The sequence below is a fragment of the Bos indicus genome, chromosome 25, assembly GCF_029378745.1.
Source record: "Bos indicus isolate NIAB-ARS_2022 breed Sahiwal x Tharparkar chromosome 25, NIAB-ARS_B.indTharparkar_mat_pri_1.0, whole genome shotgun sequence".
Lineage (NCBI taxonomy): Eukaryota > Metazoa > Chordata > Mammalia > Artiodactyla > Bovidae > Bos > Bos indicus.
This window is the reverse complement of record NC_091784.1, coordinates 2,216,848-2,243,595: the sequence shown is the minus strand read 5'-3', so window position 1 is coordinate 2,243,595 and position 26,748 is coordinate 2,216,848. Positions and strand designations below refer to the sequence as shown.

Here is a 26,748-nt window from a genome sequence, read left to right as displayed (position 1 = left end):
GCCCTCCCCTTTCACCACCCTGCTCCCCTCTCTGCAGGGTCTTCCTCCCCAACACTCCAACGCCAGTGACTCCGAGCCCCATCCCCTCATTGGGCCCAGACTCCACCGCTTTCCAGTGTCCTATTTTACAGGACACCCAATGATCCCATACAAAGCCCTCTTGACCCTCTTGCATGCGTGACCTACCTTGTTCTACAGGGGTTGTGCATAGGGTCCTCGGCAGGGAGAGTGGGGTTATGTGAGAGCCAGCCTGTCGGCTGCTCTACATTCTCTGTGTTTTATGTAAACTTCCTGGCAATGTCGGACAAGTAGGGTGAGACAAGAACCAGGAAAGTTGCTATCAAACTGAGACAGGACACGTCCCTCCGCAGGCAGACGTGGTGGTCCTGTCCTTCTTCGTCTCAGAAGAGCACGGCTTCCTGTTGCAGGACAGCTTCCCCCGTCCCCCTGCCTTCCAGACGCTCCTGGGGATCCAGGTGCCCCACTACTACTTCACGAGAAAGGTGGGCCCTGCGGGCGCGGCCATATCCTCGGGCCCTCCTCCTCCCCGGGGGCTCCCATTACACAAAGCGTGTGCCCTGAGCTGTCCCCTGAGATCCCGGGATCCAAGGTTGCCGTCTGTGTGGGGACGGTCGAGGGCGGGCAGGTGGGCAGCAGCTCCACTGAAGGGTATCCCTCCTGGCTCCCCCAAAAGCACTGGGCCCTTCCACCTTTCTGTCTTTTTTTTAAAAAGTCTAGCTGCTTTTTTAGAAGTTTCTATTCCTATATTTGCTCAGTTGTGTCTGACTTTTCTCTAGGCCAGAATACTGGGTAGCCATTCCCTTTTCCAGGAGATCTTCCCCACCCAGGATTGAACCCAGGTCTCCTGCATTGCAGGCGGATTGTTTACCAGCTGAGCCACCAGGGAAGCTCAGCCAGTAAACAATCTCACTGCAGTGCGGGAGACCAGGGTTCAATCCTGGGTGGGGAAGATCCCCTACAGAAGGAAATGGCAACCCACTCCAGTATTCTTGCCTGGAGAATTCCATGCACAGAGGAGCCTCACAGGCCGCAGTTCACGGGGTCACAAGAGTTGGACATGACTTATCGACTGACTTATTCCCATATTCACTGTAGGAAATTCAGGAACTGCAAATGAGGAAATAAAGACCAGAGGTGATACAAATCTCCATGGTTGCAGCCCCCAGAGGTGCCACTGGGGACAGCTAGGGAGAGGTTCCGTCTGTAGCCTGCATGTGTGCGTCACATACACTGTCCCTTCCTCCAGGGGATCGACCCAGGGATCAAACCTGGGTCTCCTGCATTGCAGTCAGACTCTTTACCAGTTGAGCCAACAGGGACGCCCCGTTACGTACTCACGTGTGTTTAAATTTCTGGTCAAATGGGGTCATTGTCAGCACTTGCCCCAGCCATTTTAGATGAGTTATTTGCCATCCCTGGGACATGGTCTCTGCATCTCCATGGTCCCGCCCAGGCCTGAAATCGGCATCCTTGGCCCTAAGGTCAGTGCTGATCAGGGGTGGGCACGTCTGTGATGGACGGCAGAGCTTCCAGCCCAGCTGAAACACCGGCTGAGCCACCTGTTCTCAGCCGGGCGCCAACAGCCCCCTGCACTGAGGGGCCTGTGCAGGCTGCAGCCCGTTACTCTGCCTTGGTCCTGTGGACGTGGGGTGCCACCTGAGTGGCTCCCCTGAGTTCTGCCGCTCCCCCTCCCCCAGCTCTGTGCTTCCTGCTGCTTTGCTTCTTCACTTGTTTCTTCACTGTCCTGTCAGAAGAACTAAAGTGTGCAGGCTTTTTCTTGGATTTTTTCTCTTTTTTTTTGGCTTTTAGTTTAAGGTGACTTAAAATCAGGCCTCAACATGAGCTCTGTGTTTTCTGTGTTAGCAAGTATCCCTCTTGTAGCCAGACGTGGGAATGGACCAGGAGGCAGTGGTGCTGCACGTGCTTATAGCACCTCGTGCACGGGCACACGGTCAGACGCGACAGGAAGAGCTCTTTCTAGGAAGTTTACAGGCAGCTCATGGGTGGGGTTTTCACATGTTCATGGCTGTAGAGCCGCTGATGTCACTGCCTCAGCCGCAGGTCCCTGCATGCCGACGCCTGCATCACCCACACTCTGAAGCTGGAGCCCCGTGCTCTGGTCCCTTCGAGGGCTTGCAGCCGTGTGATGCTTTTGCCAAGAGCATTGCTAAATGTGGGGTCTGTGCAGAGGGTCCCCTGGGGAGAGGCCCGGGGCATGCACTGGCTTCACGGGGACCCACAGATAGACTGCGCCCTTTGTCATCCAGCCAGGAGAAGCTAATCTGGAGGACCAGCTGGACTCCGGGTCCCAGTGCATCCCCCAGGCAGTGGGCAGGAGGCCCCTGCGGGACTTCGTAGGGCTGGAGGACTGCGACAAGCCCACGCGGGACGCCATGATCAACTTCAGCTTTTTCCTGACCATCGGGGACATGGATGAGGCCTTCAGGTCCATCAAGCTCATCAAAAGGTGAGGGGCCGCTCGCGGGGGGCAGGGGGCGGTGGGGGCGGTCACCGTCGCTGAGTCTGCTTGGTGTATGTGGTGTCTCACGGGTTCAAGGAGATGCTGGTGGAAACCGGGACACGAATGGCATCCGGCTGGACTCATGGTGCTCAGAGCCTCAGGGGCTGCGATTCAGTTGTCTGGATTTATTTTACTGTCTGTACACTTCCTAGTCGAAAATTCTGCCGTCACTAAATATTTATAGTACCTGTCTCTCTGGGAATAATTGCACCACCCAGAAAAGGTTTTGATAGTAAACCCTCAAAACGGCAGGCAAAATGCAATTAAAATCGCTCCAAGAGAAGTTGTCCGTCAAGGGTTGTGTATAAGCGACTTTTTCTCTGTTCCTGGGGGAGCTTCTCAAGAGCATCTGACAGTTTAATCACAAAGGGTAGAAAAACTGTTGAAGGATGGAAGTCAGGTGGAGGGAGAGGACGGGAGTTAAGCGCCCCCCCATCCTGTCTGCAGAGACGGGTCTGTAACCGGGTCAGACTCTGGTCATCGTGGTCTAGAGCAGAGAGTCTTTTCCCCACATCCCCTGGGTGGGCGAGAGGCCCTTGGTCGGGGAGTGCAGAGTGGCTGGCGGCACTTGCCGTTTGATAGACGCTCCACCACAGACCACACGTGACCACTGGGCCGCTGCAGTGTGTCGTCGTGTGCGGAACGCTGCCAAGGCTGGACCCTGAGCTGCTGAAGAGGAGGGGCGGCCCCCGAGTGTGCCCCCGGCCCGAGCTGCGCTGACACTCTGTCAGGCTAGGTGTGCTTTGAAGCTGTCCTCCCTTGCTTTGTATTTACGTAAAGCAACAGAGCGACCCATCCCTCCCTCTGACTAAAGAAATTCCTGGGGCAGCATGGCCTTTGAGCCCCAGGCTGGTCACCGCTCATTGTGGGGAAGGGTGCGGCAGCCAAGCTAAACCTTTTTTAGCATTCTTAGAGGGCCGGCCCTGTGGGGAGGCAGCAGAGGACTTAGCACAGATGCCTCCCCGCCCCCGCCTGGCTTCCTGGGCCGCATGATACCAGCAGCGCTTCCCGCCGCCAGGGGGCGCAGCACCCGCGGGCCTCACAGATGTGGGCGGGTAGCCGCCAGCCTGAGGGTGCTTGCTGGTGTGAACCCCTGAGCTGCTGGTGCTCAGCGCGGGGAGTCGGGGCTCCAGCCCAACTGCTGGGTCCGGGGCTGTTGGCGCCAAGCTGGGGCTGGGACGGAGGTCTGAAGCCACCAGTGGCGGGGTCCCGGCTCGGTGCATTGAAGACTCTGCTAGGGGAAGAAGCAAAGCAACCTCTGAATTGTTTGAAGCCAATAGACGTCTCTCTTACTTGCCAACCTGGATGTGCTATCATGCAGCCGGAGCTCAGGAGCCGTAGGGACGGGGACTTGTGAGTGGAGGCGTGAGTGAGGCATGAGTGACCCCCAGCCACGCTGCCTGGCACCTTCTCTGATGGTCAGCCTACAAAACTACAGGACTGGCCCGATTCTTCACCACGTGGCAGTGTAGCAGATAAAACACAAGCTTTAAGCCATGGTGAGAGGTTGGCATTTTATTTTAACTTAGAAGGATAATCAGGAGTAAATGGATCTCATTTACACAATGCTGTCGTAAAGCCGTGACCATCTGACTGTGAATTCTGAGTCCCTGGAGGGAGGTCCGTGCATTTCGCAAACTCTCCCCATGTTCTGTTTTATCAGAGTAGTTAGGACCCAGGACGCCCCTCTCAGCAGATGCTGAATAAATTAACGTGGGCCAGGGCAGAGTGCAAGACCGTGCAGGAGCGTGACGCGGGCCGCGGGGAGGGCGCGGATGCCATGTGGTCAAGCCCCGTGTCCGTGGATAACGTGGTCAATGCGTGTGGTGTGTGTGCTCGAGTGGACAGCAGTGCCCTGCTCCCCAGACGGTCCTGGGGTGGAGGGGTTCACCCTCAGCACGGCGACTCCACATAGTCGTTGTCCAGCCCGCGGCGAAAGCGTGCGGTCAGGGAGCGGCTGATGACGATCACGCGAGGGGCTGTGCAGTCCTCCCGCCGGTGCAGGACGTTCCAGATGAGCATGGCAGCGGCCAGGGTGGCCAGCAGGCAGGCACCGATGTTCAGGTAGCATGACCAGGACAGGCTGGTGTAGGGCCCGATGCGGTAGAACGTTACCAGCCCGATGACCAGGACAAAACCTGCAGACGAAGTCCGGGGTGAGGCAGCCGCTGGAGGGCCCCACTCCCCGCCCGGCCTCCTCCGCCAACCCTGTCCTGTGGGCCAGGAGCCCAGCCCCGCCCCACTCCCTGCCTCGGGGTCGGCTGTGTTCAACGGGGCCCGTGGGTCTGGTGGGGCGTCTGTCCCAGCCAGGCCCAGTCTTGGGGCTCAGGTGGGTCCTGAGCCCTGGAAGGTGTCTGGTCTCGGCCGCCCCCCCCTCCAGCAGAGGGGACGCTGACACCCGCTTCCTCACCCCAAACAGCCCAGCAGGGACTCCACGTGAGGTCCGCCAGGCCTGTAAATGCCTTATTCATTCAAAGTGAAGGAAAACACGTGTTTCCTATGTTGTACCTGGAAGAGCTCAGACCGGTGTGTGACTTAGTTGAATTCCCATCCTTAAGAGTTCTCTTATTCCTGGCACACCGAGCAGGCAGGGGGCCTGGGAGCTGGGCTCCAGGCGTCTCCTCTGCCCTCTGAGCAGCTGCAGGTGGTCCTAGAGCATGCCCACCCCGTCCCGTCCCCCTCATCCCTGTCTCTCTTCAAATGATGCCGGGCCCTGGGGGTGGGCGTCCAGGACTGTGCACAGCGCCCTGTGCGGCCTCGCTCCCCTCTGTCAGCTGTTCGTGTAGGCCCGTCATCACTGAGAGACGTGGTTCAGTCTCTCAGGGCTCCACAGACTTATCTTTTGGTTCCTACGATAAGAAGACTGGGATTTTACACCCAGGGTCTGTGGGCTAAGCCAACAGGCACTGGCGCTGGGGAGAGTTCAGGTCTGAGTCTGGGCCGGAAGCCCTGGTGGCTAGAATAGGGGTAGAGGCAGTGGTCCTGCTCAGGAAGCTGTCCGGAGCCCGCCCCTCCTCCCAGCCCTGGGTCATCAGCCCCCAACCAGGCGGCCCTGGCAACCCCTCTGCTGTGCCGACCAGGCTGAGTCTGTTTCTAAGGAACCGAACGTGCCTGATGAGAACAAAGGCCCTCAGGGACCTGGAGTGTCCAGATGGGACTCCCCACCCTTCCCAGACTGTCTCGGCCCCTGCCCTGGGCCCTGGCCAGCCGAGCCCTCCGAGTCCCTGTGCCGTGACATCCGCACTCTGCTCCTGCCAGACCCCCCCCCCCCGCCCACTTTCCTTGGGAAACCAGGCCACGCACGAGCCGGGGTGGCCCCGGGGCGGAGGGCCGTCGCAGTGGTGCCCGCGCTGAGTTCTAATAGCCACATCCTGACTGGGTGTCGGGCGCAGGCCGAGCTTTTCTCGAAGCACAAGCGTTATGGTCTTGCCTTCCCTGCGCCTTCCAGAAAGTCTGGCTCAAGTGTCTGTGCTGCGTCGGTCACGTGCTCGGCTGCAGTGGCGCTGACCAAGCCCTGTGCTCATTCTCCATGGTATTTGGTGGATCTTGTTACGCCTGACGCTTGTCCATGCTCCCTTTCTGTTAGAAATAACGGGTTCTGTTGGTCATGCACACTGGCAGCAAGAAATCCTGGGCGCTTCTGTGCCCACCAGGACAGACGGCCGCGCCCGCTGTCTCATGCGGCCTGTTCTGCGTTCATGACGGGAGGGGTTCGGGCCTGTGTTCTGTGAAACGAAGGCGGAAGCGCTCTGCATCCCCTCCTTGTCACAGTGTCTGGGCGCTTGTTGGGCCTTCTGTCAACAGGACTCAGAAAGCGGGGGATGGGGTGGGGGGCAAGTCAGCACGCCAGCCGAGTCGGGGGAGGGGGAGCAGGGCGGAGGACTCCCCCGGCCCCTCCCTCCACGGTGCTCAGAGCCTGTTGCCCCGTCTTAGGGAAGCTTCATCCGGTTTGTACGTGTTACACAAGATCTGTTATGTGGTGGTGCCCATCCCCAGGGCGCGGGCCAAAGCACTGGGCCAGTCCGACGTGGGTGGCTTTGCGTCACTGATGGACAGAGGACCTTGAATTCATAAGTGGAGGCTTGTGAGTCGTGAGACCCCGACCTGGACAGGCCCTGGCTGAGACCAGGGCAGGGCATGCTGATGGAGTGTACACATGGCCCGGGGACCCGAGACCCACTCCCAGGACACGCCTGAGTAAGACCCTGCTTGTCACAGATCGCAGGAAACATGACTGTGACCCAAGCCAGCAGCGTCTGAAACGCGGTCATCAGACACAGAGCGCTGGGTGCGGGCCGCGGGTGCCCAGCTCCAGTGCTTGCATCAGACGGGCTCAGCTGATGGGCAGCAACCACCGACAGGCCGGGGCAGGGAACACAGGCTTCCCAGTGTCACGCGTGTGTCTTCAGCAGCACATGCGTGTCTCCTGAGCCCTGTCTATGTAAGGTTCACAAGAGGATGTTTAGAAGGTTCTGGAAGTGCAGCTAACCTTTCCTTCTTCCACTAACGGGTGCCTCCTGGAGCGCGTCACAGCTCTGGGGACGTGAATCCCCACAGCTGCACAGTTGCCCCGCGGAGGCCATAGAGGACACATGTCGTCCCCGCTAGCGTCTACCGCCCTAGGGAGTTGACCAGGCCTCGTGTACGCTGCCCTCCCCCACTTTCCTGGTGCTGCGCCCTGTGTCCATCAGCTGGGGGCAGGCTGCCTCCGGTCCTCCTGTCCTGGCCCCTCAGCACACAGCTGGGCATCACCACCCCTTGATCCAGGCCCCCCCAAGGTGCGGCGCCCACCACGCAGCATTTAGGACGAGGGGCTGGGCGTCTGATACCAGGACCCTGGGAGTCTCCAGCGCTGAGAGGGCGCTGAAGAGCACATCCTCTGTTTTGGAGGGAAATAGGACAGGTGGTCGGAGAAGGCAATGGCACCCCACACCAGCAGTCTTGCCTGGAAAATCCCATGGACGGAGGAGCCTGGTGGGCCACAGTCCATGGGGTCACTAAGAGTCGGAGACGTCTGAGCGACTTCACTTTCACTTTTCACTTTCCTGCATTGGAGAAGGAAATGGCAACCCACTCCAGTGTTCTTGCCTGGAGAATCCCAGGGACGGGGGAGCCTGGTGGGCTGCCGTCTATGGGGTCGCACAGAGTCGGACACGACTGAAGTGACTTAGCAGCAGCAGGACAGGTGGTTACTCTGTAGCCTTTTTACTCAGCTTACCACTTCTGTGCAAGTACACAGGAGATGTTCTTATGTTACCAGAAGAAAGCAGTGTGAACTGGCATGTGAATAGACAGCTCTGCACACACAGCTGCAAGAGGTGGGGGCCAGGTGAGCACAGTCTCTCAGAGGGACGCTTGTCAGTGACCAGAGCAGGCTGAGCCTCGCCTCTCTTGCGCTTTGTCTTGAGCAGCGTTCTCTGCCGTCTTGAGCAGCGTTCTCTGCCGTCCAGAGTGAGCTGTGCGGGTGGGTTTCCAGCAGGACGGCACTCATCCGCGTCCGCCCTCGGCCAGCAGGGGCAGTGTGGCTGAGCAGACTTGGTTGCGGCAAGGACCGCGATGCACCACGTGTGGGCAGTGGAAAGCCACAGGGACATGAAGAGTTGGCAGCTGCTGCACAGGCCACGTGCACATCCCCCTGAAAGCAAACTGGCCTTTTACTTTGACGAGGTTCTGAAGCCAGGCCATCCGTCTCTCTCAGCCCGGGTTGAGGGCCCCCTGCTCCTGAGCGTCTCCGGAGCCTTTTCCGTGATGTCAGGGAAGCAAGTCTAAGGGGAGAGTTGCAGTAAACCCACGTGGAATTGATTCCGTCCTCACGAGCTTATGTTCCAAAGCAAACAGCCCCTTCCTGTGGGCCTGTGGCTGGGGCAGCATGGTTCAGGCACCCTCTCCTCTCTTCCTTCCTGTGGGCTTCCTTGGGCTCCGCCAGCTGTCACAGGCATCCTCCGGAGTGGCCATCCAGCCCATGCGGAGGTGCGGATGGAAACTGTGGGGCTGAGCCCTGAACTCTCACGGGCGCCTGCCACGGGCCACGGGCAGCACCAGCTGAGGCCCCGCATGTGGGGCCCTGAGGCTCAGCCACAGGCGGGCTTCCACGCCGTGGGCAGCAGAGGGTGTGGACAGGTGCTGCCCCCCCACCCCCGCCAACCCGGGAGAGTCTGGGAAAGGACACGGTCACAGGAGCAGCGGGGCAGGAGACAGGAAAGCGAGCCGTCCAGCCTCAGCCAGGCGCTCGGACAGCACAGAAAGGGGTCCGCTGGTGCAAGGAGGTCCCTTCCAGCTCAGATGCCAGGGCAGCCACCACGTGTCACCCGGCTGAGCTTTGGTGACAGTAAAGTCAGCCTCCTCCTCAGGTGTAGGGTAAGCGGCCCTTAGCGTGTTGGTAAGTTTTTCAACAACAAAAAAAAACTCAGGATTTGCAGAAGTGGAGAGAGGAGCCCAGCAGACATGAAGCCCACACGGTCTGCGTAAATGCTGCTCTCGACCCCTGCGGGGTCTGAAGGGCTCGTGTCTAAGGAGGGGCTGGCCAGGCGGCATTGGCAGATGGCTGCCACGTGGCGCCTGCTCCCCCCGCCCCTGTGCACAGCACTTTCACACAGGCATGTTCAACTCATGCGTGGCGGTGGACTAAGGGACGGCGAGGAGTTTTTTCAACTTTAGGGTAAATGAAAATCACACTTGGAAGATTCTGTAAAGAATTGGAAACCCTCTCGTGTGGCCTGAGTGCAGTAGAGCACAGCAGGCGAAATCGCTGGCGGTCGCTCTCTCCTGGGGTCCTCCCTGGCATCTGAGACGGGGTCTCTTGGACTTGCATCCCTGATCGAGGGGGAGCAGGCCGGGCATCCTGTGCCCAGGGGACCAGTGCCCAAAGCAGCTGTGGGACCACTGGGAGAGCCACAGGCCGCCTCCTGCTGGGGTGTTGCTCTCTGGTGGATCCCTGTGCTCCTGCCTCCGGGGGAGCCACGCTCCCCTGCTTCCACGAGCACCTTCTCTTCCCCGCCCACCCTCTGGCCCTGCAGTGGGGACTCAAGGTTCCCTTGCATAACAGGTACCAGCAGGCATTTCCCCCTCCTGGGACAGGATATCCTGGCGCCCTTCAGTCTCTCTCTGACTGTTTAAAACAGACCAGAGCACAGGAAAAAACCTAACTCTAAAATTAGCCGCGTGATAGAAGAAAGCCCCAGCGCTGTGCTCTGTACTGTTTGTCAATGAAACAGTCTAAACAGGGCCAAGTGCATTTCCTCTCTGGGCACAGCAGCCCCGCGGGGGGTGACAGTCGGACGCGGGGCGGGGGCAGGGACCGTGACAGGGAGCTGGCCTGCGGAGGCAGGGCCACATACCGGACCGCGGAAGGGCTGCAGGTGCCCTGCGGGCTCCTGGCTTTTTCCATCGGCCTCTGCTGGCCTGACGGGTTTGGGCAGAGCCTGGTCCTGCCTCCCAGGGGCGGTGCTGGCCTGGGGATGCCCAGGAGGGCAGTGCGCGCCCCCCATGCCCATCGCTGCAGGACAGTGTGGTTTTAGTTAATGGGGGAGGGCTCCCCCGCTTCGATTTTTTTGTGTGTTACTTGGAAACAATACAGTTTTGTTCTGAAACAAGAGTTTGCAGGAAGTAAGATGTCAGGTTTAACACCAAACCCACAATACGTTTTCCAGTAACTCCAAATAAGTGTGTCAGGGACATTTCTTCCGAGGGGCAGTGTCACACTAGGTCCTCCTGCAGGGAGGAGTCCCTTTCTGAGTCAAGAGCTGTTACTGGTATTCCTTTAACACCACTCGAATGTGTCTTTAATCCAGCTTTTCCAATCACATTTTCAGAATCTCCCACTTCCTTCCTGAAGGGATGAAATTCCAGATGACCCCTCGTGGGGGAAGGGAGGTCTCAGCAAGGCGCGGAACCACAGCACCGAGCTCAGCAGGGCAGCCCGTGGAACGGTCCTGGAGGAGGGAGGGGGCGGCGGTCCCAGGCCCCAGAATCGCCCTGGGCAGGGTGGGCGTCACCCCGGTGGCTTTGCCCCGTTCGCGGGTGACCGCAGGGGCGGACGCAGCCCTGTTCTCCTGACACCTACTGTGCGCCCTCCTGGGCCTCGTGGCGCCCCGGGCTGCCTGGCCCCAGGGAAGTGACCGGCGAGGGCTGCGCCGCCCTGTGAATAGGGCCTGTTTCCGAGTCCCACCCGGCACTTCCCAGCATGAGTGCTGCCAGCTGTCAGCCGCGTTCTGGAAACTGCGCTTCTCCAGGAAGTGGGGAGGGGGCCGGGATCCATCGTCCCCCGTGATTCACTCACACTTCCTGTCCCCCAACAGGGCTGGACTGCAGCCTCACCGCTGGGCGCTGCTTTTCCCCCGAGCCGGATGCCTGGCCCCCCTGTCCTGTCGGCCACCCACCTGCCCTTCCCCATGGGCAGCAGGAACCTGAAAGCCCAGGGTCCCATGATGGTTAAACCTGGGCCAGCAAGACAGGCGGGGGGGCGGGGTGGGGGGACCTCAGCACAGACGTCCCCCCCACCCCTACTCCTGGGGCACACAGGTGGGCGGCTTCGGAGCTTCCTGGCCACTGTACAGCCTCCCTCGCCAGGCCCATTCATCACCTGTAGGGCTGCTGTTCTTGTCCTCGGACGCTGGCAGTGGCCAGGCCCTGCCCCACCTGCATCATCCCCAGAGCAAGGTGGCTTCTGGACTGTTCACTGAGGGCCTGCGGCCTTACCCCTTTCCCCAGCGTCGCCCCAACCACGCTCGTCTGACCCCAGCCGAGCCCAACCTCAAGCCTATAGATGGCCAGCTGGGAACCACATGTGTGCCCAGAACTCCCTGCCTGCTGACTGTTAGCCAGGAAGAACGCGGGGCTCAGAAGGGCACCCGCCTCTGTCCACGTGCCCACATGGCCATGGCAGGCTGTGGCAGCCTCGCGGGAGGAGCGTGAACCCAGGCCGCCTGCCACCCGGGCTGCAGAGAGGCAAAGAAACAGCAGGTGCCGGAGACTTTGAAAAGCCAAGCGAGTCACCCGAGTGTCTAGTGTGGGCACCTCGCCTTAGATGGCGGGAAGGGCCCGGAGGCCTCGGGCAGATAGACACTAACCTCTCAGATTGCACTGCAGCCCCCACCCCCACACCGTATGTATTTCTGTCTGGCTGCTGCCTACAGTGACGGGTGGGGCGGAAGGGTGAGCTGCGGGGGCCGCTGTGACTTTAGAAGCCACAGCTGACCTGCCGCCTCACCGAGTACTTACTTGCCAACTGGAATGCGGCAGCCATGGCCTCCTCCCAGCACTGGGCATCGGGCGACAGGAGGGGCAGGCCCGTCAGCCCCAACACGAAGGTGAGCTGGCCGGCCGCCAGTGCCGCCGTGGCAACCAGGTTGCAGGCTCGCATCATGTCAAACTGCACTGCGGGGCGGGAGGGACGGGAGCAGCGGTCAGCGCGGTTGGCACTGGCCAGGCTGCTTAGGCCGGGCTCCCTGCCCACCTGGGGCTCCTCCCTCTGTCTCCCTAAGTCTCATAACCCCCTCCCCAGCCCCCACCCACCTGCACCCCGGACCCCAGACCCTGAACGAGACCCACAGGACGTGCATATGGGGCAGCCTGGGGCTCGGACCATAGAGGAGGGGGCTGGGGGGTGTCGAGAGGCCCATCGGGAGATACCGTCCCACCCGCGTGCTAGACGGCAGAGCCCTCAGCTGTGAAGTCTGCCCCTTCCCTGTGGTCCTTCCAGGGTGTAAAAGCCCCCTGCGCTGGGGCCTTGGGTGCAGGGCACTGTGGGCCAGCGGCGTTCTCCGTTAGCGTGTGTGGTCAGCTATGCCGCTTCCCACCAGAGGATCACTCCTCCTGCCCAGGGGCCTCGGGAGGCTTGCCCCCGGCCCCTCTCCTGCCTTGCAGAGCTCGAGGAGTCTCGCCCTTCCCAGGTCCCAGGCCTGTGCCATGCGGCTGCTCAGGGCTGCGGGCACCCCAGGCTCTGGACAGACATGGGAGCAGCCCTGGGGGTGGGCGGGTGGACTGGTGCCCAGCACCGAGGGCCTAGAAGCACTCCCAGACAGGTGCATGGACGGACGGACAGACAGATGGCTCCTCTGCCTGACGCTCTAGCCTGCAGCTCTTGGGTCCCTGCCTCACTGTCCTGGGTTCTGTAGTCATCAGAGCGACCACAGGATGTGGCTGCGGTCTCTGGGAACCCTGACCTTTAAAGCGAGGAGCCGGAGAGCTCAGGGCAGGCCCCGGGAGCCCGAAGTCCCAACGCAGGCTCAGGTCCCTGGCCTCCCCACACGGGGCGGCAGGGCAGCAGATCTCGTGATCTGTGGGAACCCTCCTGGCTGCTCACGAGGGCTTCCTGGGTCCCCTGACTGCACACAGGAGCGGGAGGCCACATGGGTCCCCCGTCAGCACGGGGCTCGGCCACTCGCCGGCTTTCCCGGGGAGGCTGCTCATCGCGCTCTTCCTGCCTTTTCACCTGGACTTTCCAACCACGTTTACCCTTCAAACAACTTTATCCTACGGGAAGGCTCTGCTACTCTAAGAGATCACGAGTTTGGAGGTAGAGGTGGAGACAAGGGCTGTCGAGGGTGATGGATGCTCAGAGCACGAGTGTGGGGTCCACCTGAACCCAGGAAAGTCCTTCTGGTCCCGGGGCTCAGCCTCAGACGCACGCAGACTGGCCGGCCGTGCCGGGAGCATCCATGCTGCAGGGTGCGGGTCCCGGCGCAGCGAGGCCCTGAGCCTCCCCCCGCCCCGGCGTGAGCAGGGCCTCCTGAGTCAGCGGGGGCCGAGGGGACTGAGGCGCGGACTCGCCCCTCGGCCTCGCCACCCCCAGCCACCCGGGTGGACGAGTCCCGCCGGCGTCCTCTGAGCCCAGGCGTTTGGCAAGTCTTCACAGTTGCTGCGCGCGCAGCCTGGGCAGTGGCTCTGGGTTTGGAGGAGCCGTGAAAGTGAAGCTTGAGACCGGACATGCGTTTATTCATGTCCCCTCTGGTTCAGGGAAAGGACAGGATTGTGTCAGGGCCTGACAGAGTGTCCAACACATGGAGAGATGGAAAGCGGCAGAGAGAACGGGGATCGGAAAGCAAGACCGATTCCCCCCCACACACCCCCGCCTGATCAGTATTGAAAGTCAGGGCCGCAGCACATGCTCAGCCAGTGACGTAGGGAGGGGCCCTGTGCTCTAGGACGGGACCGACGTGACGGGGGTGGCTGGGGGCTTGACCCAGCACTCGGGACACCCTGACCGAAGCTTGCCCCTCGGGGGATGGCAGAGTTGGCCCCACGCGCCTAGCAGCTCTGGCTGGGGTCCGCAGGCATTGCCAGGACGCAGGCACAGAGCCAGCGGGAGGGTGGCTGCTGTTCCCCAAGGGCTGCCCTCGGCACCTATGTGGAGTCTGGGACCTCCAGGTCAGCCTGGCTCTGGATGGAGTGGCACAGGGCCCAGGGTGTCCGAACGGAGATGATATCACGGTCAAGGCTGCCCCCTTCTCCTGTTCCTGGCTCAGCAGGAGGCTGGACCATCGGGCAAAGCCTGGGCTGGGGTTTTGCTGGGAGCTGCTGATTGGATTGGCGGGGACAGGCCCAGAAAAACACCAGAAGCCCCCGCCTCTGGGCCTCAGGGCGGCAGCGCTGTGCCGCAGGGAGCTGCTGAGAAGGGTGTCAGCGCCTCTTCCTGGTGGCAGCTCACGCGTCAGCAGCTACACTGACTGCCCCCTTCTTTGGGGAAAATATCTGATGCTCAGGGTGTCGTTAAGGGCCGGCTGCTGCAAGTGCTCAGTAGTGGAGGAGGGCGTTCTAAGAGCTGTTGAGGGGCCTCTCAGGCGGCGCCCAGCTAGGACAGCGCGTGAGGGCAGCCGAGCGGCTGCTCAGGACTCAGGGCGGGGCAGCCATGGGGGTCCAGAGCAGGCTGCGGCCTGGCTTAGCAAGGGGGCGGCTGGGGGTGCCTGGAGCGGGCACCTGCGTGGTGGTGTTAAGGGCTGTGGCAGGCGGCCTGAGCCCTGGGAGGCAGGGGAGCCTGTAGGAGAGCACAGGGCCCCTGGGGGTCGGGGAGGCGTGGCCTGCACCAAGCCCACGCTGGAGCCCTGGTCCCTGACTCTCACTGCCCCTCAGCACAGATCCAGAACCCAGAGAGGACCCCCCCCGACCGGCAGGTCCCGGATCCCCAAGTTCAGAGGACCTGCCAGCGTCCCGCAGGCCCTGGTCTGAGAGCTCATGGGACAGGCCAACTCCTCCAGGCTCTGCCCACATTAAGGGAGGCTGTGGCCCACTGCTTATGAAGGGCGGGGGGCTGGCAGGCAGGCCCCTCCCCATGGGACACCCCGCCGGCTGTGCAGTGAGGGCTCTACTTGCAGAGACGGGGAGGCGTCCCCTCAGGGGCTCGCGGGGACCCTGCACCTCCCGCAGCCTCCATCTCTGCCTGCCAAGTGGAGACAACAGCCTCCAGCCAGCTCCCAAGGGGGCCCAGCAGGGCCCAGTTCCGGGGGCCCAGCCGGCTGGGGGCAGTCAGGCCTGTGCCGGCCAAAGCCCTGCTGGAGCTGCATTCTCCCAGGAAGAGAGTTGCCTTCAGAAGGGGGAGGAGGTCTGTGCGTCGGGGCCCGTCCGCAGCTGTCACGGGCTGTCCCCAGCCCGGGTGGCGGCCTTTCCCGTCGGCCGCCGGGAACCCTGGGTCCGCACACTTGGTGTCAGGCGTCTTCATGTGCCTGGACCTTCCCTCGCAAATGCTCAAACCCAATCCCGCTTTCAAAGTCAAGTTCCCACCTTCCAGACCCCGTGCCGGACGTGACCAACCAGACAGGACCGCTGGGGGCAGTAGGGGCAGCCAGGGCCCTGGGCTCCTCCCTGCCCTCCACAGGCCTCAGTCTGCCAGTCTCTCCTGGGTCACCCACCTCCAGCCAGCCCCCCGAGGGTCTCCCTCAGCTCTGCCCACAGCCCGAAGGACCCTGACGACTGTGGAACGAAGTCCAACCCAGCCGCATGTTTTACGCTCCTTGTTTATTTCACTCATTAGCAATCTTTATTTTCCACCAGGAAAAACGCACTTTCCTTGCTTCGATTACTGTATCCGTCCCCCAGCTATGCATAATGGCAGAGAAAAGCGCCCTCCTGCACTGGAAGAATTCTGTCCCAAAAGGGCCAGTGCAGGTTGGACATGGAGCCTGGCACCCGGGTCCCCAGGAGCTCCTCTCTGCCGGCGTGCCCCACGCACGGCCAGCCACTCTAAAGGAGGCAGTGACACAAGCCGACTTACGTTTGACGGTGCCTCGCGACTCCTGGAAGCCGGCTGCCTCGGAGCCCCAGCCCAGAGCCTCGCAGTCGCGCACGTCGGCTGGCCCCGGCCTGGCCCCCGGGCCGGGCGCCCCCCGGGGCCGCTCCACCAGCCAGCAGGCCCACCAGAGCCCCACGCTGCGCCTCCGGCCATCCTCCAGCGTCTGGTACACCCAGTTGGGAGTGAAGGCCGCCGCGTTGTTGAGGACGAGAGAGACCAGGGCCACCAGTACGGCCGTGGCCACAACTTTCCTGACTGTCATCGCGGCCGTGGTGGCGTCTCGCGTCGTGGAGAGAGTCCCAGCCGCGGTTGGTCAGCGTGTCAGCGGGGCTGGCTAGAGGACATCCCCACTCATGCTCGGCGGCGGCGGGAAGGCCCAGGCGGCAGGTGCGGGGGCGCCCGCCTCGCGGGCCCCTTACCCGGCCTCCTGCACCTGGAGCAGCGCCAGGCCTGCGCTGAGGCCAGGGCCTCCCATCCCGGGGGGCACACAGGGGCAGCAGCGAGAGCCCCGAGTCCTGAGTGCGCCGTCTTCCTAGGGGGCGGAGGCCGCAGCGAGCAGAAAACCACAGGCAGGCAAGGCGGGAGAGCACGGGGCCGGCCACTCTGGGGACCAGCGTGGGGCGGGCGCAGAGCCGGCGGCGGGGAGCAGCGAGCAGCGGGCGGCGGGTCTGAGCCCCTGCCGGCGCCTCTGCCGCGGAGCAGCTGGGCCTGGAGAGCAGACGGCAGAGGAGGCGCGTGTGTGTGTGAGTGTGCCTCGCGCCTGCGTCTTCCCCGTCTCTGGCAGGGAGGAAATGGTTGTTTTTGAGGCTGTTTTTGGAGAGCCGGAGGGCGTAGCCAACTGCAACAAATAGCGGCCAGACGCCCACAGGATGTGTTTCCTGATGGGAAAGGCAGGGGCCTCTTCGGGAGGCCTCCGCGACCCTCCCCCGCACCCCACCTTCCCTGGGAGTTACGCGCGCCCGCCCACCGCCCTCGGGCCGCTGTCTGTCTGGCCCTGGCGGGTGGCGTGGGTGGGGGCCAATCATCCACTCTGGGCACAGGGCGTCCCCCCGCCATCAACTGCTCCCCTCTCACATGGGTGCGCACCACAGACAGGCTGGTGTGCTGGGGGCCCCGGACGCCCCCCCTCCCAGCCAAGACCCTCACCCACACTCAGAGACCCCCCTCCCAGAGCAGGCCGTCGTCCGTGTGCAGAAGAGGGTTGTGGGTGAGCTGAGCACCCAGCAAAGCCCGAGTGAGGGCCGGGCCGCGTCTGCTGCCAACACTGACAGGCCCAAGCGGTCTGCCGGTCCCACGGGGGGCGCCCTGTCCTGCACCCCGTAAACCGTCAGCCTGCTGGGCTCTCAGACCCTCACCCGGCCCACCTTCCCGTGCTGACTCCCAGCGGGCCGGGTCAGCCCCCGAAGGCCCCGCCCACTCTGGGTCCACCTTGCAGGGGCCAAGTTTACATTCCTGAGAAGCAGGGGCCGTCAACTCCCAGCAGATTTTTACCTCTTCTGGGTTTTTCCCACCAGGGCTCATAGCAGACGTACTCACTGAGTTCTCACCACTTTCCTCCTTCTGGGGCCAGAGGCGAGGCTGACCTCTGCTCCACCGGCCATGCCGTGTCTGGGAGATGCCGGCAGTCCTACATCTTCCTCACACCATCATCTCAGAAGACCCTGCGGAGGGGCGCCCCTCCAAGGGGCCCGCGGGCTGGGGTCGCTGCACACACGGTGCAGTCACTCACCTCAGAAGGAGGTTTTCCCGACAACCTCTGGCAGCAGAGCGTTGCCTTCGCTCCTTACTTACATCGTTCTTCCTGAGCCAGTCTTCACGTGCTCTCTTCTGCTGGACAGCAGGCAGTGGTTTCAGGAATAGCAGTCCTTGCTCTGTCTTCCCGGGCTGGGCAGGCGCAGGCCAGGTCACCCGCCTGGGCTCCTGTGGGCCAGCGGGCCGGCGCCTTCCCAGCCCCCAGCCTCGGGCGGAGGGGACAGCTGGGATGGGGCTGGGGGCTGGCCTAGGAGCAGACCTGAGTCAGGAGTGACCTCGCCCTCCGAGGGTCCCCTCGTCCTTCGAGCACTGCCCCCCGCGAGCAGGGCCCTCAGCACCCCCGAGGCCTCCCTGCTCCTGCGCACGGACTCACAGGAGCATAACCTTAGAGCAGGGACGCATGGCAGAAGTGCAATGCCATGTGTGCCGCTGGGCAGCCGTGAAGCTGTCGTCCACCGTGGCCCCATCCACCGGGGTCTCCACAGGGCAGCCCAGGAGGAGGGGCCTCAGCGGGTCCCAGGAACTTTTGCGGGGCCTGGGCTTATCGGAGAGTCGGCTGCTGGGAGCCTGTCTGCCCCTTATGTTGAGGGTACAGTCCACACGCGGGCCCGGGCAGCAGGGAGTTTGCACTGTCAGACGGGCATTGGGCGGGTGTCCATGTGGCCTGTCTGTCGGGTGTGCGGACCCGTCAGAGTGGCCAGCGTGCTGGGATGGCACTTCCCACGGGCTTTTCCCAGCCCAGCTTGGTGGTGGGGTAGGCCCACCAGCTGCTCACGTCCCAGGAGTTACTGATCTGTGCTCCTCAGGGCCGTGGGGTCTTCTGGGCATGGAGCACCCTCCCTCCCATCAGCCTCATTTCTCGTTTCTTGGGGAGGCCCGACCTGCTGGGGTGGGAGGGAGAGAGATGCCAGAAATCTCCGAAAGAGGAAGACCCCCGCCCCGAGCCTGTACCGGGGGGTCAGAGGGCAGCTCTGCAGGCCGGCCCCAGGGACCTTCACCACCTTCCCTCATCCCCCAGTCCCCCGCCGACCCAGGGGCTCTGTGGGAGGACGCTGGGCCACTAGGAGCCCAGCCTGGGATGGAGGTGCTGGTTGTGGGGGGCTAGGTGTGCTCTGAGGGGCATGGCGGGGCTGGAAGCCTGTGCAGGACACCCCTAGTCTTCGTGAGAGGGTGGCAGAGGGGAGCCTGGGCGAGGGGCAGGGTCCCAGCTGCGGACCGGGCTACAGGGCTGTCATCGCGTCCTCCTCGGGAGGGCCCGTGGGCCCCAGCTTGCTGGGCCGCTCTGTGGGTGAAGCTGTGGGGCTCGCACGTGGCCTCCTCCTTGGGGACCATGTGCCTGGCCAGGTCCCTGCGTTACCTGGCACGGGGGGCGGCCGCTCACCAAGCCCCGTGTCCTCCACCACAGCCAGGCCGTCTGGGAGAACATGGCACGCATGTGCGTGAAGACTCAGCGGCTGGACGTGGCCAGGGTGTGCCTGGGGCACATGGGCCACGCCCGGGGGGCCCGAGCGCTGCGCGAGGCCCAGCGGGAGCCGGAGCCGGAGGCCAGGGTGGCCATGCTGGCCGTGCAGTTGGGCATGCTGGTGAGTGGCACGCCCCTCATGCGGGCCCATTTCCCGCCCATGCGGGCTTATCTGGGTCATTGGCTCACAGGAAGCAGAAAACCCCTCGGGCAAGCTGAGGCCATAACGAGGGGTGGGGTGAGGGAGTGGACACCCCCGGTTCTGACGGGATCCATCAGCCCCTCGGTGATGGGGGTGTCAGACTCCAGCTGACAGGCTGGCCGCCCGCACCCCAGAGTGCCCGCACCCCCCTGTTCCCGCAGGAGGACGCAGAGCAGCTCTACAGGAGGTGTGGGCGCTACGACCTCCTCAACCGCCTGCTGCAGGCCTCAGGCCAGTGGCAGAGGGCCATCGAGGTGGCCGAGCGCCACGACCGCATGCACCTGCGCACCACCTACTACAACTACGCCCGGCACCTGGAGGCCAGCGGGGACTGCAGCCCGGCCCTCAGCTAGTGAGCCGCCCCAAGTGTCTGAGTTTCTCTGGGGAGGGGCCGGGCCAGCACCGCTGCAGGGGATGCCCGAGCCCTGTGGCTCTAGGGGGAGAGCCGGGCTCGGCCAGCTGTGTGCATGGGCCTGGGCCCCCACCAGACAGTGTGCTGGTGGGGCCCGCAGTCGGGAGCACGGCCGCAGAGCTGCAGGCGGGAAGCGAGGTGCCATCCATCCTCGGGTCCTCAGGGCTGAACCTGGGCAGGGGTGAGTGACGCCGTCTCTGCTCCCGCAGCTACGAGAAGTCGGACACGCACCGCTTCGAGGTGCCGCGGATGCTGGTGGAGGACCTGCAGGCTCTGGGGCTGTACGTCAACAAGATGAAGGACAAGTGAGTGCCAGCCCGCGGGGCCTCCCGCTGGAGCCTTCTGTGCGACGGCATGGAGCGTCCCAGCCCCTCCAGGCTGGACCCCAGGCCTCCCCGGGACCTCACCCAGGCTCGGCCGCCCAGCATCCCATCTCCCGGCTGCTGTGGGCCGGGGCAAGGGCCTGAGGAGAGGTGTGGCTCCGCAGGACGCTGTGGCGGTGGTGGGCCCAGTACCTGGAGAGCCAGGCCAAGATGGACGCGGCGCTGCACTACTACGAGCTGGCCCAGGACTACTTCTCCCTGGTCCGCATCCACTGCTTCCAGGGCAACATCCAGCGGGTGGGTGCCCCGACCGGGTTGGGTCGGGCCGGGGGACACGGGGTGGGAGTGCCGAGGGAGGGGGCTGGGTGCTCCAGGGGAGGGGGCCTGCTGCAGCGGGGCGGGCTGGACGTGCGGCCACTGTCCCTGGTGTCTCTAGGCCGCCGAGATAGCCAGCGAGACTGGGAACTGGGCGGCCTCCTACCACCTGGCCCGGCAGTACGAGAGCCAGAACGAGGTGCGGCAGGCCGTGCACTTCTACACGCGTGCCCAGGCCTTCAACAACGCCATCCGCCTGTGCAAGGTGGGCGCCCCTGCTTCCGCTCCAGGGTCCCGTTCCAGGGGAGACCCTCCCGCCAGGCGGTCCCCTCCACGTCTGTGCCCCCACAGGAGCACGGCCTGGACGACCAGCTCATGAACCTGGCCCTGCTGAGCTCCCCCGAGGACATGCTGGAGGCCGCGCGCTACTACGAGGAGAGGGGCGAGCAGATGGACCGGGCCGTCATGCTGTACCACAAGGTGAGGCCGCCCCGCCTGGCCCAGCCCCGCCTGGCAGTGCCCAAATGGCACACTCAGAGCCCCGCTGTCCACAGGCCGGCCACTTCTCCAAGGCCCTGGAGCTGGCCTTTGCCACCCAGCAGTTTGCAGCCCTGCAGCTGGTGGCAGAGGACCTGGATGAAAAGTCGGATCCCGTCCTCCTGGCCCGTTGCTCTGACTTCTTCCTGGAGCACGGTCAGTGCGAGAAGGCCGTGGAGCTGCTGCTGGCCGCCAAGAAGGTACGGCTGCAGACATGGGCCTGCTCCCCAGGAGGGCCGGGCAGCTGTGCTGGGGTGCAGGCCCCTCTGTGAGAGACTCACCGCTCTTTCCCAGTGCACGTACCACGGAAGTCCCGCCGGGGGCTCCTGGGTGTGCAGCTCAGGGCTGTCCGCAGGGCCTCTCATCCCCAGGACTCTGTCCCCCTCAGCTCAGCACACGCCCCCCTTTCTTGTCTCCCTGTGTCTGACAGCACACTCACACACAGGAGTGGCGTGTGCACAAGGCCCGCAACAGCAGGCCTGCCATCTGCATCTGGGCAGCACGCCTGCCAGGCTGCCTGTGCAGCCTCCGCAGGGGATATCCCTGCCCAGGTCACACTGCACTTTCTTTCCAAGAATCTTTCTCAAGTGAAAAATAGAAAATTTTTCTTAAGAAAAAAGTAATTAAACCTCCTACTCTGAAAACTTGAATTGAGAAAGAAAATTGATCTGTGGTCTCTTCTTCCATGACGAATATACCTTCCTTCCTAGCGGCGTTTCCTTGGCTCTTCTAGAGTGTCTGCAGGGAGAGATGGTCCCCTGCCCTACCCTGGCCACGTGCTCCCCCAACCCAGGGTGGGGTTGGGGATGCCCCCCTCCCGCCCGCCCACCCACCCGAAGCTGACCACCCCTCCTCTGTGTCTGTGGCCCCCAGTATCAGGAAGCACTGCAGCTGTGCCTGGAGCAGAACCTGACCATCACCGAGGAGATGGCTGAGAAGATGACGGTGCCCAAGGACTGCAAGGAGCTGTCCGAGGAGGCCCGGCGGGTGCTGCTGGAGCAGATCGCCAGCTGCTGCATGCGCCAGGGCAGCTACCACCTGGCCACCAAGAAGTACACGCAGGCAGGGGACAGGCTGAAGGTGAGCGTGGTAGGCTCCTGCTCACGTCCCGCAGGGCGAGTTTCCTGGGCTGGGCTCCGGGGGCGCCCGCGAGGCCCTTGCAGCCCAGAGCTCCCTCGTCCTAAAGCTGCGCCTGTTGCATCGGGTGGGCGCTCCGTCCGTGTGCCTGGAGGGGCCCAGCCCGGCTCTCTCTCTGTCCAGGCCATGAGGGCGCTGCTCAAGTCTGGGGACACGGAGAAGATCGTGTTCTTCGCGGGCGTCTCGCGGCAGAAGGAGATCTATGTCATGGCGGCTAACTACCTGCAGTCCCTGGACTGGCGGAAGGACCCCGAGGTCATGAAGAGCATCATCAGCTTCTACACCAAGGGCCGTGCGCTGGACCTTCTGGCCGGCTTCTACGATGCCTGCGCCCAGGTGCCGCCCCGCTCCCCAGCCCGGGCCCGGGGGTGGGGTGGGGGGGAAGGCAGGGCGGGGCGCTGGTCCCATGCTGGTCCTGATGCTGCCTCCTGCAGGTGGAGGTCGACGAGTACCAGAACTACGACAAGGCACATGGGGCGCTGACCGAGGCCTACAAGTGCCTGTCCAAGGCCAAGGCCAGGAGCCCACTGGACCAGGAGGCCAGGCTGGCACAGCTGCAGAGCAGGATGACGCTGGTGAAGCGCTTCATGCAGGCGCGCAGGTGCGGCCGTGGGGCTCACAACGCCCGCAGGGTGCCCTCTCCCTTGGAGCTCGCTGCACAGTGGGCACGGCACTGGCAGGCGCACTCTGCAGCCCCAGGCACGGTGTCAGGGCCCCTCTGGTTCCCGCAGAACTGGGCCAGTTCTAGGAAGGTCGCTCCAGAGATAGCCCAAAACGTCTGAGGGAGGCAGGTGTGCTCCGGGAGGCTGTACCTGCAGGGAGCCTGCGGCCCGCTCTGATGCGCAGGGGCTCCAGCCCCCAGTTCCGGCGCGGGTCTGGGGTGGAGGCCCGCTGTTGCCAGACCTGGACATGTCCAGGACCCCAGTTCTTATTTACTGGCTGCTCATGCAGCACTTCCGAGACCCTCGTGTGGGCCCTGAGCTCGGCTTCTGACTAAATAGAAGCACTTTCCTTACCTGAGAGCAGGCTCTCCGAAGAGGAGCCCCAGGCTGTTCTGAAGCTGTTTACAGAGCTGGGCTCCTTGGAGGGCACTCCTGGCTCCGTGTGCAGGTTCAGGAACCTCGGGGTGGCAGGAGGGAATGGGCACAGTCCTGGACAGGTGCCCGGACAGACTGGAGGACGGGCCTGCGGGGCTTGCAGGGCCTCCTGGTGCCCCTCACCCACACTCACTGGGAACCGCTGAGCTCCTGGCACCACTGTGCTGGCCTTTCCCCGGGGGGCCCTGCGTGACCACCTCCCGGGTCAGCGCACTCTCTCCAGGCCCTTGGCCTCCGACCCAGGCCCCCCACCCCAGGCAGGGCCAGGTGTGGACAGGCCAGTGCCCTCCAGAGTCCAATGAGGCCCTGCGAGCAGCCAGCACGTTTTGTTAAATTACTGAGTTTATGACGTGACTCACCAACAAATTCACGGACCTCATGGGATTGCCTTCACAAAAGCTGCGCCCTCCAGGCCGAAAGCCTGCCCTGACCCCTGACACACAGCCCTCGCGGGGCTGGGGCTCAGGCTGTCCGTGCCCCCAGCAGGACCTACACGGAGGACCCCAAGGGGTCGGTCCGGCAGTGCCAGCTGCTCCTGGAGGAGCCGCACCTGGACAGCGGCGTCCGTGTCGGGGACGTCTACGGCTTCCTGGTGGAGCGCCACGTGCACTCGGGAGACCTGCAGACGGTGAGGCCTGGGCGGGGTCGTGCCTGCAGGTGCGGCGGGGCTTGGCTCCCTGCGGCTCCGCGTCGGTTTTGATTTTTCAGTCTTTTAAAAAAATATTTACTTGGCTGTGCTGGGTCCTAGTTGAGGCATGTTGGGTTTGGTTCCCTAACCAGGGGTCGAACCCAGGCCCCCTGCGCTGGGAGTGTGCAGTCAGTCGCTGGACCACCAGGAAAGTCCCTTCCTTTCCTACCTTTCTTATTTTGAAATACTTTAAAAATGGGAAGTTACAAGAATAATAGAACCCCAATTACCCTTTACCAGATTGATGAGTTTTAAAATATCTTGTCATATTTATTTATTCACTCTATGTTTTAAGATTTATATTTTACACATAAAATGAGTATTTCCTGAGCCATTCAAGAGGCACAGAGTCCTTTCCTGCCCCTCACCCCTCAGTCTGCTTGTACTCGGGGTACCCAGCTCCTAGAGCTCCTGAGGGAATTTGTACAGTAAGATGGATGTCAGGTCCTTAGGTGCCAGATGGAGCGTGTAGGTGGACTTCTGGCCTCAGAGCACTCTTTCTGGAAGGCTCTTGATCATTCAGTTTAATAGAACAGTTCTCAAGCATTTTGATCTTGGGACCCCTTTACATTGGGAAACTTACAACTCAAAGAGCTTTTGTTTATGTGGGTTATGTCTACCAATACTTACCGTATTAGAGAATAATAAATTTGTAAAATATTTGTTAATTTACTTAATCATGAAAAACCCACAATATGGTAACACAGATGACATTTTCGTTTAAAATAACAGCAATTTCCAAAACGAAGACCTTTATGAGAAAAGTAGCTTTGTTGTACATTTTTGCAAGTCTCTTTAATGCCTGATTTCTGCATTCTATGTGGCAAAACAGGTTGTTTGAACTGAAATATGAGACCTGTGATGAAGACCCAGCTCACACCAGCATGCAGGCGAGAAGGGGCGGGCCTTCCCGCACCTCGCCGGGTGTCCGTGGGTCTGTCTCCTCACCACACTCCTCAGGCGGAGACCAGGCCTTGCTTTTCGTACTTGTTAGCTTAGAACCCGTTGGTCTGTCTTGGATCTTGTACACACACGTGATTTTATCACATCACAGTGGTCATTTGGAAAATACTGGTTCACTGGATTGTGCAAACGTGAACACAGTTCATTACACATTGGAGAAATCCGCTGGCCGACGTCACAGGGCCCTCATCTGGAAAGTCCCAGTGCAGGACGGCTCGCCACGGCCTCGATGCAGGCGGGTGCACAGTGTGTCTCACGGTGGTGGTCACGCCCCGTCTGCAGGCCCCTCTCCCCCACGAACGCCCACGCTTCCCCCCCAGTCTCGAGGGGTCTGTCCTCTTATTGGTGAGCATGGCCTGGACAAATCCCCATCGGACCTGAGTGCTGCTGTGTCCTCTCCATCTGTGGGGGCCCCTTGCACCCCCCATCTGGACCCGTTTTGTGTGGGTGTATTGGCCCTGGCACAGCCAATCCCTTTTTCAGAATTTTTCCTGTTTGCACTGGCGCAGCTGCTTTGCTGTTGCTGCAGGTTGACCGAGACCAGGTTGACAGCCCTGCTGTCGCTCCGTCTGCACTTGTGCCCCCAGTGGGTCTGGACCGCCTCTCCTCCCTCCGTCTCGCGTGTGTCTTCTCTCTCTTTGGAGTGTAGTCGCTCCACACTGCTGCGTGGTGCCTGCTGTGCAGCGAAGCACACCAGCCACGCAGACACTCGCGTCCCTCCTTTGGGTTCCGCCCCTGCGGCCCCCGCAGCGCACCTTGCTCTCCCAGTCTCCTTACTGTGCGGCTCTCTCCTCTGCCTTCCTGTGTACGAGATGTGTTTACCGCACAGTCCTCAGCTCCCGGCTTAAGTCCCGGTGTTTCTGTTGGTTGAGTCTTCTCTATTGTGGTTCGTATTTTCCTGCTGCTTTGCAGGCCTGGTGATTATTTATTGGATTCTAGACACTGTAACGGAGAAGGCAATGGCACCCCACTCCAGTACTCTTGCCTGGCAAATCCCATGGACAGAGGAGCCTGGTGGGCCGCAGTCCATGGGGTCGTTAGGAGTCAGACATGACTGAGCGACTTCACTTTCACTTTTCACTTTCATGCATTGGAGAAGGAAATGGTAACCCACTCCAGTGTTCTTGCCTGGAGAATCCCAGGGACGGGGGAGCCTGGTGGGCTGCCATCTCTGGGGCCGCACAGAGTCGGACACGACTGAAACGACTTAGCAGCAGCAGCAGCAGCAGACACTATAAATGTTTTAGGTTGTCAAGTGACGATGTCTTTGTCTATGTGTGTGTGTCTGTGTCCCTGTGTGTGTCTATTTTTTTTTTACATTATTTATTTATCTTTGGTCATGCTGGGTCTTCGCTACTGCGCTCAGGCTTTCTGTGGCTGCAGCAAACAGCAGCTACTCCCTGCTAAGGTGCACAGGCTTCTCGTTGCAGAGCACAGGCTCTAGGACACGCGGGCCTCAGGAGTTGCGGCGCGTGGGCACTAGAGCACAGGCTCGATAGATGTGCTGCACGGGCTTAGCTGCCCTGTGGCTCGTGGGGTCTTCCCAGACCAGGGATTGAACCCGTTCACTGGCATGTGCGTTCTCATCCACTGAGCCACGGAAGCCCTGAGTGTGTGTTTAGACATCATTGAGCTTTCTTCTGAGATGAGTATTACTTGAAAACAGTTTGATCCTTTTGAAACTGTATTTGGGAAAGCTATAATTTATTTTTCATCCAAATATTTTTTTCTGCCGTATTCTTTTCAGCCCATCTACACTGCATGCAATGTCAGGGTCCAGCAGAGGCCAGGACCTGGGCTCCAGGGCTCCCTTGTTCCTCGAGTACCGGCTGCCATGTGGACGCAGTTCTGGTTCTGGTTCTGGCTCTCTCAACCACAGGGTGTGGCTTCTGTGTGCCTCTCACGTTCCCTAGCGCCCGGGACTCGGGCCTCCCCAAGGCAGTGGTTACAAGCAGAACTCACCCAAGCGTGGGCCCCAGAGCGCCTGTCACGGCTGTTTTCTGGGGCCAGCGTGTCTGTGCAGCCTGTCTTTGCTGGTGGGAGGCTGACCTAAAGCGGGCTCAGCGGAAGCCTCTGTCCTCATCCTTTGGGTC

General features: G+C 62.0%; 2 protein-coding genes across 7 annotated transcripts in view; one reads left to right on the top strand and one right to left on the bottom strand.

The window, feature by feature from the left end:
• IFT140 (intraflagellar transport 140) overlaps nt 1-26,748 on the top strand; it is a 58,260-nt gene that overhangs the window by 28,753 nt on the left and 2,759 nt on the right. For all 6 annotated transcript variants that reach the window (XM_070779411.1, XM_070779412.1, XM_070779409.1 and 3 more), the window contains exons 18-30: nt 372-503; nt 2,289-2,488; nt 18,925-19,102; nt 19,345-19,535; nt 19,805-19,900; nt 20,083-20,215; nt 20,355-20,498; nt 20,585-20,713; nt 20,788-20,970; nt 21,644-21,850; nt 22,031-22,243; nt 22,342-22,508; nt 23,491-23,632. In XM_070779411.1, the coding sequence (XP_070635512.1) occupies nt 372-503; nt 2,289-2,488; nt 18,925-19,102; nt 19,345-19,535; nt 19,805-19,900; nt 20,083-20,215; nt 20,355-20,498; nt 20,585-20,713; nt 20,788-20,970; nt 21,644-21,850; nt 22,031-22,243; nt 22,342-22,508; nt 23,491-23,632 (2,115 nt within the window). The remainder of the gene's footprint in view (nt 1-371; nt 504-2,288; nt 2,489-18,924; nt 19,103-19,344; nt 19,536-19,804; nt 19,901-20,082; nt 20,216-20,354; nt 20,499-20,584; nt 20,714-20,787; nt 20,971-21,643; nt 21,851-22,030; nt 22,244-22,341; nt 22,509-23,490; nt 23,633-26,748) is intronic.
• TMEM204 (transmembrane protein 204) lies at nt 4,043-16,616 on the bottom strand. Its single transcript, XM_019987662.2, has 3 exons — nt 15,750-16,616; nt 11,762-11,917; nt 4,043-4,680 (listed from the first exon to the last, which is right to left on the bottom strand). Exons 1-3 carry the CDS (start codon nt 16,027-16,029, stop codon nt 4,436-4,438), a joined length of 681 nt encoding a protein of 226 aa, XP_019843221.2. The 5' UTR covers nt 16,030-16,616; the 3' UTR covers nt 4,043-4,435.